The 12,405-nt window shown below is 39.0% G+C and overlaps 1 protein-coding gene across 1 annotated transcript in view; it reads right to left on the minus strand.

The window, feature by feature from the left end:
• Positions 1-1,187: 1,187 nt before the first annotated feature.
• The window catches only part of LOC106492516 (regulating synaptic membrane exocytosis protein 1), a 207,654-nt gene continuing 196,436 nt past the window's right edge, over positions 1,188-12,405 (minus strand). The window contains exons 24-27 of the mRNA XM_067294112.1: positions 8,600-8,712; positions 5,701-5,802; positions 4,468-4,607; positions 1,188-4,109 (exon numbers count right to left, since the gene is read on the minus strand). Coding sequence (XP_067150213.1) covers positions 3,891-4,109; positions 4,468-4,607; positions 5,701-5,802; positions 8,600-8,712 — 574 coding nt within the window. The 3' untranslated portion in view covers positions 1,188-3,890. The remainder of the gene's footprint in view (positions 4,110-4,467; positions 4,608-5,700; positions 5,803-8,599; positions 8,713-12,405) is intronic.

The raw sequence follows: 12,405 nt of genomic DNA on the forward strand, positions 1-12,405 counted from the left end.
GCCTGAGTTGAGAAACCATGTCCTTTAACAACAATCTACTTTGTTGCCAGTTGCTTTCTACTATGTTTGCAGAATTACAGTAGGGTCACATGGGATGAGTGGTTGGAGCCTTTAATAGGAAGAGCCACATTGCTTTCTGGCCTGATTTTCTTCACTTAAGGCAAGACAAGAGTATTGAGGCCCATAATCCTTTTTGCCGGAATTAAACGGGTGATAGACAGTAGAGTAGTGACTACACAGGAGCGAGCAGAAAACAGCCACTGGTAGAACAGAAGACCTCATAAACGGCAAGTTACAGGCTATTAGTAAAATGTTGGAGTATACAGAACATTTCTCAACAGCCACTGAAGAACAGATCCACTCTGAACTTTTCTTCATGTTGGCTAGCATGCATATACAGCATATCATACGTGGGCTGAACTCGACTTTCAGGACTGTAATCGGCCATGAAAACAGGCGGCAACAACAGTGCATGTAGAATTTCTCTGGGAATTACAAAGAAGGAAGGTCATGAAGCTCTGGTTGTTCTACCCACTCTCAGCAATTCTGATACATCTGTACCACAATGGTCTAGGCCAAAAGCTTTCTCTTCTCCCACAAGAGAGACACTAAATTTGCATTTCAGTACAAAAATGTAGAGCATTTACTCATCACAAGGAAAATAAATGCCTGTTTACATCTCAGGAGTTATGAGTTTAGTATCTTTGCTTCTTCCTCTGCCTATTATGTATAAGGCAAGTACAGTGTTCTCAAGGGAAAAAACAGAAGGGAAGTGAAAGTTGATTTATCTTTGTATTATAATCCCAACACTCAGCAATGAGCTTTCAAAAGGCAACAGTCCCTGGAAAGGAGAGCAGTGCACACAGTTTATCTGTCCTAGCACAGTCTACTGTTTCTTTCCTGAAGTCTTCGCATATATGATCCCTGTTGATCAGAAAAAACACCATAAATAAAATAGTTCAATATGTTATTTGATGATACATTTTCTGTGGTCTAGGGGGACTGGAAATGCTAAACTGTATTGTTCAGGATCAGAAAGGAAAAGATATCCCAGTTTTGGACACAATATCCAAAGCCATGAGATTTATGAAACTGAGGGCTTTTGCAACACTGTGATAAATTCTATATTTAAACAGAGCACTCCCACCACACAGAAGCAGAAATGTAACATGTCTTTTGTTCAGAGATTTACCATGTTTAATTAAATTATTCATTTTTTTCAATAGCTTAACCATGTATTCAGTTAAATAAAGTAATTAACAAAAGTGTTCAAAGTGAGGCAATATTGTCTTTAGGTTATTTAAAAATTGTGTTCAGGTATCTGTGGGACATGGAAAACTAAAATCAAACAAAGTACATAATCTTTGCTTCTCTAATAGTAAAATTTAGTGCCAAATTCTGCTCTCGGGTAAATCGTTATAAAGCATTATTCATAATGAACAATGGCATACATTGACACTACATTGGCATATTTCTGGATTTAAACAAGTGCAAATGATCTGAAAATGTTCTTATGTCTTACAAGCTCAGCACACACCAAATACAGACCTGGTGCCTAGTTCCAACACATACTGCTCAGCTGACCTAGAGTAAGCAGATGCAGCATCACTCAACCAAAATTTGCTGATTGATTTCACCAGAATATAATTTGGCTAACTGACTTCAATTTGCCTGATTCAATGAATGAGAGCACAATTTGGCTTCTTTCTTGGTGCAAAGGAAACCAACCAAACATGACTTTCACCAGGCCTTAGTTTTTGGCCTCAGATTTCAACATACGCTATTACATCAGTCAAAAGAACCACAGAAATTACTTATCATTTTACTGTTCCTTAACACATTTCACACAGTCCTGCACTGAGCAGAATCACAGATGAACCTCAGAACATACAGAGAGCACAACCACTACACTGGACATGAAAAGGAAATTTTATTAAACATGTTTACATAACATGAGTTGGAAGTTCATTTAAAAGCACAGGGGAGTGTTAAGACAAGTGGTCAAAATAGAAAGATACTATTGAATTATAACTAGTTGGTTTTTGGCCACTAAGACAGAATGGAAGCTAGTAGTGGTGCACCAATGCTTGAGTTCTTCCTGCTCAGCAGGTCGAGCAGTAATCAGTCTGCGCCCTATGGAAAGATGGGCAGAATAATTCCGACATGTTGAATAACAAATAGTTCACTTGGTGCAGGCAGTATGTCTATGAATTAAAACCTAGTGTGTACACAGTTTCTACATGTGTTACAGCCCCACAGTAGGAATCTACACCAAAATATTTATTAGAAGGAATTTGGTCCGTACTACATCACGTTTTCCATAGGGTAAAAAATAAAGTCCATCTATAGACATTTAGCACCAGACTCACAGACCTAGCCTGGCTAAAACCTGCAAAATGTCTATAAGAAAAATGGATGGCTTAGATTTCTTGGTTACTTCAGTATAGTAATTACGAGCAAACTGTACAAGTACATGCAACATACAAGCTGGTCTATGTGGAACTAACATACATTATTAAATAACCTTTTTCATTTCTTTTTACAAAACGTGCATGCAGCTTTGAACAGTTCCAAGTCATGCTGCTCTATTTGTGTGATCACAAAATTGAATGGCCTGTAAAAGGAGGGGAAACATATCAATGCACCTGCAGAGTCTGCAGTTTTTAGCACATTTACAGAAAATCACAAGGGATTTCAAGGCCAAGAACTCAAACGAATAAAAAGCAAATTGAAATTTGACTTCTTTTTCTCCAAAAAGTAAGATATCTTGCGTTAAAAAATCAAGCCTTGTGCTTGCATCAAAGAAATGTAAACTAAAATTTGATAAAAACATTAGTAAGTGCAGAATATTTCAACTGGAATTTCCAGTGAAACATTGAACAACTCATACCGTGCTCTATCCAGGGCAGACAAGTGTGTCTGAAGTGACACACATCAGAGAAGCCTGGGTACAGCTGAAAGTGTCATATGCTCAATCCATTCCTGGTCAACATTTTGGGAAGTCAAATATACATTTATACACAGAAACGTAAATATTTCCTCTCCATTTCTAGGAGGAAAATTCCATTACCAGTAACATATTCAATGTCAAAATTATGACTAAAGCTGCTTTTTACCAGTCCCCAGCATTAGTTGCAGAATTCTTCAAAATTCTTCCATGCAAAACATCATAAACATAAAAGTTACTATATATAATGCAAACGTATCTGCTTTTTACAAAGAAAAAGTGACACTGTGATGATTATTTATTTTTAAAATATAACCTTGATTGGTCATTTGCTCTGGATTTCCACATGAAAGACTTTGAAGTACCAGAACTGAGAAATAATTTGAACTTGCTGGAATAAAATTGTGGCTGTTGAACACTTTAAGCAATGCTTACAGAGATATACTTCAGCCCTTTTTTTGTTTGGTTTAGAAAAAGAAAGGAAGGGTCTCTGTTAACATTGTGAGGACTTCTACAAAACTAACAGAATCACATGGCAAAAAAACTAGTGGAAGTAACAAGTACAGAAAAACTGCTGAAACACCAGGAAGATAACACTGCTTGAGGGCTCTGTCAAAATGTGAAAAATACAACATTGTTAACAATGTGAGAGCTTCCAGTTTGACTAATTTTTGACTTGATTTGAATCTAAAGGTCCCCCTCTCTTTTTTTGGATCAATATAAGCATCAGTGACAGTTGCTAATAGATTGACTGTATGTATGTGATACACCTTTATTCTGTCAGTTTAAGCCATCTTTTAGCAAACAACTCAGACATATTTTTGGATAACTACTACAAGCAAAACCAGAAACGATTGTCTCTCTCCAACAGTGTTTTTGAACATGTGAATATCTAGTTCCAATTGTTATCCTGGGTGATGTTTTTATTAGACAGCACCTGCTACTATGATCTAATGCAGGGAGGCCCAGCTGAACTCTCCAGAGATGACTGGGAAGCCCTGCGTGTCAGGGGAGTCAAGGTTGGATCCACTAGTGATGAAGGCGGAAATAATTTATACCAGCCTATTACCACACTGGACAGATCAAGTTCCTCCAGAAGGATCTGGGCAACTCCCATGAAGCATTTGTGATCCATTCGGCCATAATCTCCCCAAACTATTACCTGTAAGAACAGAAATGCAGGTTCAGCATTGTCCCACAACCTGTGCTCATATGTTCATTCCTACTGTATTTCATTATGTGTTTTGTAAAGAAAATATTATTCTTAAGAGTGAATGATTGCTCCTTCCTGTGGGAAAACCTAATGGCAGGACTGGAGCAAGAGTCAACAAAAGAGAAATGTTTAATACAGCCAGACATTTCACAGGTCTGAAACCACAAGCCACAAGGATGTGTTTGCTGGTATTTATAAAATCAAATGCTAAGTGAGTTGGAATGGGGTTAGTCATATTGCTTAAACTTAAGTAAATATGTATGTGCTTACTAAATGATAGCCTAAATGGGATTAAGAAGCAACTGACCTGAAGGACTTTACCCTGTGGACTTTCATCAAAAACCAGTGTCTGTTGGTACAAAGGATCAAGGGTCTTCCGTGCAATTCTTGTCTTCTTCTTAGCTATGCATGCTCCATTTTCCAATAAATACACTTTGACATAGGGAGCTGCAAACAGAACATCATGAATTTTATGTTTGGACATAAAAACTTCTACATTGCACTTCTGAGCTGGAGGACAAATGCCATAAAAGGAAGTTGAGTGGAAAGAAATGACACACACTATCTTCGCTATATAATCTGAATGCAACTACCTTCATTAAATAAATGACACAGAACATAAGAAATCAGTTTGATTTTTATAAACCTTGAATTTAATGATCCAAGATGTTACTAATAACAATTCTGTTTCATGTCTGTCAATTTAAAAACACTTTCCTCTGCCAGGAATTAGGTGTCACTGTTAGTTACTCTGAAGTCTCTATGTATATCTAGGGGTCACAGATATATCAAAAAACTCCAGAAGACTGATGTTTCATTGAAAGGAATGTTAAAACTAAGACATTCAGATAACAAGGGCATTCATTGCTCTTTCATTTTCAGCTCCTAAGGAGGTTATAAAGTACCATTTTGGCAAAATGCACTCTGAAAACAATTGTTCCAATTGTTTTGGTAAGCAGCGGCTGTGGTGGAAATATAAATCTCTTCTAATAAAGATTTTTGTAAATAACTACAGTTTCAAAATAATTTTCTTATAAAATGATACAATATTAAATCCCATTCTTTATAAAAATTATTGGCACTGGCACTGGTGCAACCTGCTATGTTGAAGCACTGTTGTACCACAGAAGACCATGGCATGTGGCTCTATCACCCTGCTTGTTCAAACCACTTTCATCTGTTTCCATCTCTTATTTTGATGAGGAAAAAATGCAAAGGACTTCTTCAGCAAAGCCTCTCTGAGAGATAAGATTTGCCTAGGACATGCAGAAATACTTCTGCAAAGATTCCTTCCAGAAAGCATATTGAGTTGACAAAAATCACTCCTTGAAATATTGCATGCAATTAATACATGCAAGGTGGTAAGAAGTGAACGTAGATATAAAGAATATATCCATGCATGCCCCCATTGCTGAAAAACAAACCAAACTAATGCCAATGTAGTGATAGCTAACGAAGAGCTCAAAGGTCTCCAATCCCCAGTTCATCAGCATATTTCATATTCTTGTTTTACAGTCATATATTGTCTATTTTCCCTTACCTGGTGTCGACTTGGAGCCAGGTTTTTGCGTGAGGCCTCGGGCTCTAATGACTTCTACTTCTAATTGGCCCTTTTTATCCACCATTCCAATCTGAATATCACCTGAGAGGGAGAAGAAAGAAACTCACATTTAGAGAAGAAGTATGGCCTGGGGGATAGGGTGTAAGAAACACAAAGACTAGTTTGCTGTTAGTCTGCTGGGTGCTGTTGTCACTTCTCCTCCTTAGTCCTTACATTTCTCCATCCTTAAAACAGGAATGAAAGATGCATACTTAGGAAGCACTGTGCCCTCTTGGTGAACAGCTTATACCAGAGCTCAGTATTGATGTTCTGATCCAGGGAGGGGAAGAAGTTTTACAGCAATGCTATGGTATCACCACCAACCTTCTGATTTTGCATGGGTGAACTATGTGGAAACTTCCTACCTAGGACCACTGTCCTTGTGGGCCAGTCCCTGACATGCCCTGCCCTGAGAGCAGTCTCACTCTCATGGAGCCTAAAGCCCAAGTTCAGGTTCAGAAATCCACTCAGCTGGAAGTTTCTGCCTCCAAGCTGAGATGCAGGAGCTGACAGTATGAACACTCCTCATCTGATGCAACAGGAGGGACAACGGGTGAAACAGGCTAACTTTGTAAACCTCAGTAATTACAGTTGTGTGACGGGATCCCCAGTGTAAGGCAGACTGATCAAGCAGATGAGGCACAAGGTCATAGTACAGCTTCAGAGAACGATGTGCTGCCCTCCAGGAGCTCACAATGAGGTCTTTTCCTCCAAAGGTCTCTTAACAAGTGCAGGGGTGATGATTTCCCCTGTTTTTATCAATATTTCACACCCATTTTGGTGGGAATAAAATCACCCAACATGTTCAAAAAATCAGCTGCTTTCTCACACAGACTACTGAGCAGCCAAGCAGCTGTCTCACTAGCTGAGTTCTGACGAACGACATTTCCAGTTACAGCTGCAGAAAAGGAAAACTGCTTAGTCTGGGACCAAGCACTCTTCTGATCAGACTAATAAAAGGCAAATGAAGAGAGAAAGCCTTAACAATGGGCTGATGCTCAAAACGCCAGATCTCTTTAGCTTCATATATAATGGCATCAGCTTAGACTCAGAAACACACAGTATGACATATGCAGCTATATGATACTTGTCCAAATTAAAAAAATAATCTATATCAATGACACACCTGGCTTTGATTTTATATATTATATATTTGATATGCAAACCCTGAATTACTAAAAAAAATCCCAGTATAGGCAGTCCTGAACTACAGAATTTGGGGCATCCAGATTTATAAACACCACATTTTGAAATTAACTGGGGATGAGATTTTCATGTGCTTGTCTAACAGTGTATTGTAGCAGTGTTTATATCTTGGTACTTGAGGTATGACAGAACAGCAAAGAAGATTTTTTATCTATCAAATTTTGCTTGAATAAACAGAATTCTGTGTTGCACTAAAAATAGTTCCTAGGAAAATTCCAACGAACCATTTTGAGAGTGCGCCTCAATGTTGCATATCCGAATAAAAACATGCTACAGGCAGACAGCAGGGGGAGCAATAATACAAACATTTTCAGATCATCACCGACTAAAGGATGTCACATGAAAGAGCTTCTGAAAACTGCTAAGAAGCACCACTGAGTGCTTTTTGGGGGCCAAAACCTTGCTTGAGCCTTTAGTAAGAAAACAGCTCTAAGAAGTGGAAATAAACATATTACTCAAGTAATCTGCAGGAAAATATTTACACAGGAAACAAGATTAAAATAAGAAAACAGATGGAAAAAATCTAGATCCTTATATATGTGGATAATCCATACTGACTGAGACACTTAGATTTTTATTAGGTGAATAATGTCACAAATATCTTCTCTTTCAAAATAAAAAAATGTATGTATTTATAAAATTTGGTGCTTAATAATGTGCTAGCCAAGCAGCAGCTATTTGTGCTTTATGGAGTACTCAAAGCATTCTCAAGAAAGTTTCCTTTTCATTCTGCTCATGAGTTGAGAGGGAAACACCCTCTTGTGTGATTTTTCTTTCTGTCTTTCTTTCCTTCCTCAGAAGCGTCTCAGCGGCCCTTCCTGCACCTGATCTGAGACAACTTTGCTGAAGCATTGGCCATTCATGAGTTCCAACATGAGGAGTACGTTCAAAGTAGCAAAGATGAGAAGAACTCCACACTTTGCACCCTAAACATGTAACATTTGAAGCATATCTAAGAATTGCTTACATATTCATCAAACTCTTCCAAAAATACTTACACAGTGTTATGCTGCTGCACAGCTTATAAACTTATTCCCTATTTGTAACCAGTGTACAGTTAATGCTACTATAGGGAAATCCGGACTGGTTTGGAATACAGAACAGATCACAGACAGCCCCAGGCGGCTGCTGTGAGAAAGGATTTTGTCACTTTCATTATAAACACTGGCTTTATCAACAGCTGATTTTTGGGCACTGCAAATGTGGGCTGAAATTTCAAATCCTGAGGTTACTTCAGGATGAACTAAGCTTGGACGAATGCAGCATTTGGCAAGAAACTGTCACATCCAATATAATCTGTGGCAAGCAAGCATAAACTTTGAACTGCTGAGATTTGGCAGTAAGCTAAGATTGGAGAAACCGCAATAATTGTGAGTGGGAAGGAAAGCGCAACCCCTATTTCAAAATGCAAGTAAGATTAGCAGGCACCTCACCTATGAATAAAATATTGTTTTTCACCTCATTTTAGATGCCAGTGTGCCAGCAATACTAGTGATCGGGGACAGGACATTCATGTTTAAGGTGAAGGAAGTCACTGTGTAAAAGTTTTTCGGCTGCTGCAGTCTGGCAGTGTGTATTATGCTTTAGTTAATGACTATTACTCATCTAACATAGGAGAATGTATTATTCTTACCCATGGCAGGGGTTGCTAGTGTTTGTCGGCCTACTAACTGTGCAGGTCCAAGTCCGTCGAGGAAATCACTAAATTGACTGTCAGCACCCAGCCGTACTCCAGGGAATATTAAGCTGAAGCAGAATAAAAGCTGGTTAAGCATAAGTACAGTAATAATTCCTTTTGTCCTGTAGTATTTTCTCTAAAGTACTTCTTATACAGTGAAAGCAGCTCAGGATATGTAACCACAAAGTGTCCTGCAAAGCTAGAAACAAGCTATCTCCCGTGGACCCCAAAGAAGTATAGTGAAACTTCCACATATGGAACCAAAGCAGTCCACGCAAACATTTCTTGCCAAGGAGTTCTCCAGGAGCACTGAAGAGCCTGACAGGTGAATAAACTATGAGCAACCTTGTATGAGAAAACAGAAAAAAACTCACAAGATTTAATAAACTTACTGAGTTCAATATACAAGACTATATATTCTGCTTGAATACACAGGCCATGCAAACATTTTATGAGATGCTTCTGGTATTTCACATTGGTTCCTCAATTCAGCTGATTCAAAAATGTCAGTTTTAGAATTTTTATGCATTTCTTATAATTTCTGCATATTTCCCTCACTGCAGTTTTATATGGATAGCCAATTGCGACTTCCTGAAATCACACACACAAACAGAAGATTTCACTTGGTCAGGATTTTCTGATGATCTTCACTATGGGAACACTATGAAACATATTTGAAATTCTAGCAGACAATTGAAAAGGGTAGTATGCTGCATATTTGTATGTGTTAACTTGATTTTGGTCTTCTGCTATGGTTTTCCAGTTATCATTCTTCATTTAGTCCAAATTTACCTAAAATAGGATTTCAGGATTTCAGTATCTTTGTATGTTTGAAGAGCTCTGTTTCAACTGGTATTCATCTCAAAGAGACGAACTGGAATCCAGAAACGATCCCATTTCCTCAGCAATCAATGGAGTATCAAATTGAGTCTCTCCAATATTTACTCACATTAACATGAAGGTTTGTGTACAGTAACTTTACTTGCAACTATGAAATATGAACCCATCAAAAATGAGAATGAGATCTCTTTGCCTGTTCATTTTCTTCACCTTTCTTCCAGATTCTTCCCTCACTCTCACCCAGTAGAATTGTCCACTTCTTCCCCTTCCTTTTCCAGTTTCTTAGTCCCTACTTCCTGTTAAATATTTCCATTTGCTTTTGTCCATTCAGGGCTCTGCATTTCTGCTTGCCCTAACTTTCTGCCTGTGCTCAGGATAGTGGGATACTGCTGCTGTCAGCCATTCCACTAGGAGAAATGGCAAAGGGCTGCAACAAGATTCAGAAGATTCCAGCCTTTCTGCCAAAGCAAATGTGTCACAAGAAAGAGTATCTTTTTCTTTCTCTCCATTTCATTTATAAGGATGAAGGTTATAAAAGACCAAATCCAAATCTATATCCCATAAATGGAGAAATGCTGACTGCACATCACTCAACACTGACATTTCTTCATTCCTGAATGCTTGATTTAATTTGTAATACTGTCTTATCTCTATATGTACATCCAAACACCATCTACATCAGTTAGGATACACAGGGAAAACTCATGTATACACTAAATCTGATTGTTGTAGCTGTTTAATAAAGCAGTTAAACAGGCAGACATTGCTACTGTGGATTAAATCCAAAGGTAATAATGCCCTAGCCAAAATATTCTGGTAGCCAGATCTTGATGCTAATCAAGTCTTGCCAATCAAGTAGGTGCCAATCCATCTTTCAGGACACAAACTGAACCATAATACATTGGCACAGCGAACATATGCTTCTTCAAGCTGCTTTCCTCTTGTCATTATTACCTGTCTACCATAATGTCAAGAGTGAACAGCACATGAAACACCACTCAGCCAACTCAAATAAAGTTCTCATTGATTTTGATGGGAACCTCACAGGAGACAGGAATAACCAGGCAAACAGCTTTGCTATTCGAATGTAGGCTAAGTGTGAATATAAGGCACTATTAAAAATGGATTCATGGTCACACTGAAAGTAACATCTAATGTTAAAGGTGACATTTCTAAAATTTCTAAATAGGTCCAGAGGATGGAGGGAAGGAAGGAGAAGATTTTAGGATCAGCTGCTGCAGTGTATGTACCCCTGACTATGTGATGTAGTTGTGCAGCTTTACCTCCACCTTGCAGTTGCATCTAGTTCTCATTCTAAATATAAGCCAGTGATGCACTTGGAGGAAGTGATTATATAGTAGAAGCTTGTTTCATTGGTTGTCTTTCTTACAATGCTTTATACATTCTTCATGGACTCTTCATGGACTAAATCCAGAGCTGCTGTAAACTTACACTAGTCTACCAAATTGCAAGCTTGCAGAGCACCTGACATTCAATCTCAAGTAAAATCACAGAATCACAGACAAATGAAAGACCTCAGAAAAGTCTTCTAAGCTACAAAGCACACTACCATAATGAACACATTCCTCTGGCTTGAGTCATTATCCCTTTTACCTGTGGCTTTCTATCCTGTTCAAGGAATGTTTTTCTTCAGTGCAGAAAGATACATTTAACTGTTTACTCTTCAACCCAGGAAGTTTTGTTACATGCTATCTGCCTTCTTAGGCCCATCCTCTTGGGGTTCCCATCATATTCACTGTTAGATAGTGGTCTTCTTTTCATGTCACTGTTTCTTTGCTCTTGCCAGGAATTGAAAGATGGATGTGGAGATCAGGGACAGTGATTAAGGTTAAACTCATGCTAAAATTGGGTTTGGAGCCAGAAACTAGTTGAGGTTTACTGAGGGCCAGGAATCAACCAGAAGAGATGGGAACTCTACCAGACCAAAAGTCTGGGACAGAAATGTAATCAAAAGTTAGGGAATTGGTGCCAAAAGTATGGATCTGAAAGGCAAGCCAAATGTGGTCAGATGATAGGAAATTTATCGTATGAAAGAACTGAGAGAGGTATGGAGGCTTGTCAGAGGCAGAATGGGTGCTGGGACAGTGGAGGTGGGAAGCAGGCATAGGAGCTGAGGAGGCAGAAACAAGGCATAAGATACAGGACCAGCTTATGACAGTTCACTTTAACTTGAATGTGGACCCTCTTTCTAAGGATTCTTTTCAAACTAAGTCTCAATACACATGCCCAGCCTGTTACAGACGGCAATAAGAAACAAGCACCCTGTTTACCTCCTGGGCTTGCTCTCTTCACTGCCTTGCCCAGAGGCTGGTTCTCAAGTCAACAGTTTAAGCCTCTACTTTGCAGTACCTGCCCTCTAGATGCCTGCTGGGACCTGGCTGGTCTGGCCTTGCCAAATGTGCTCACACACTCAGGGTGGAGCACGGGATTAGGCTTTTTCCCAGAAAGGGCCCTCATCTTCAGTGCTGGGCTCCCACCTCTCCCGTATAGCTGACCAGGGAAACTGGCCAGTTCCCAGCAGGGTCCAGTTTATTGGGGCCTCACCATGGTGACTGGTGGCATAGAGACCAACGTAGAAAGAGGAAGGATGGCAGGGTGTAGTGCAGAAAATGACCTATTGTCTGATGATGGAGAAATGGAACACTATAGAGCTCCTTGCCATCATCATGGCTACTCTGGCTCTGCATGCCTCATAGCCCTTACAATACAAAATCCACTAACAATCGTGGCAACAAGGTAGGCATACAGAAAGATGATGCCAAATAAGTCCCAATCTCTTTTTTTTTTTTTTCTGGTCTACAAAGCAGATTTGCCTACCTCCTGTTTCCACTTTTGTACGTAGCAATCTTCTCACTTCCAAGAATTCTCTAGTGACCACAATACATTCGCAAACAAGGTAG

The sequence above is a fragment of the Apteryx mantelli genome, chromosome 3 (assembly GCF_036417845.1).
Source record: "Apteryx mantelli isolate bAptMan1 chromosome 3, bAptMan1.hap1, whole genome shotgun sequence".
Lineage (NCBI taxonomy): Eukaryota > Metazoa > Chordata > Aves > Apterygiformes > Apterygidae > Apteryx > Apteryx mantelli.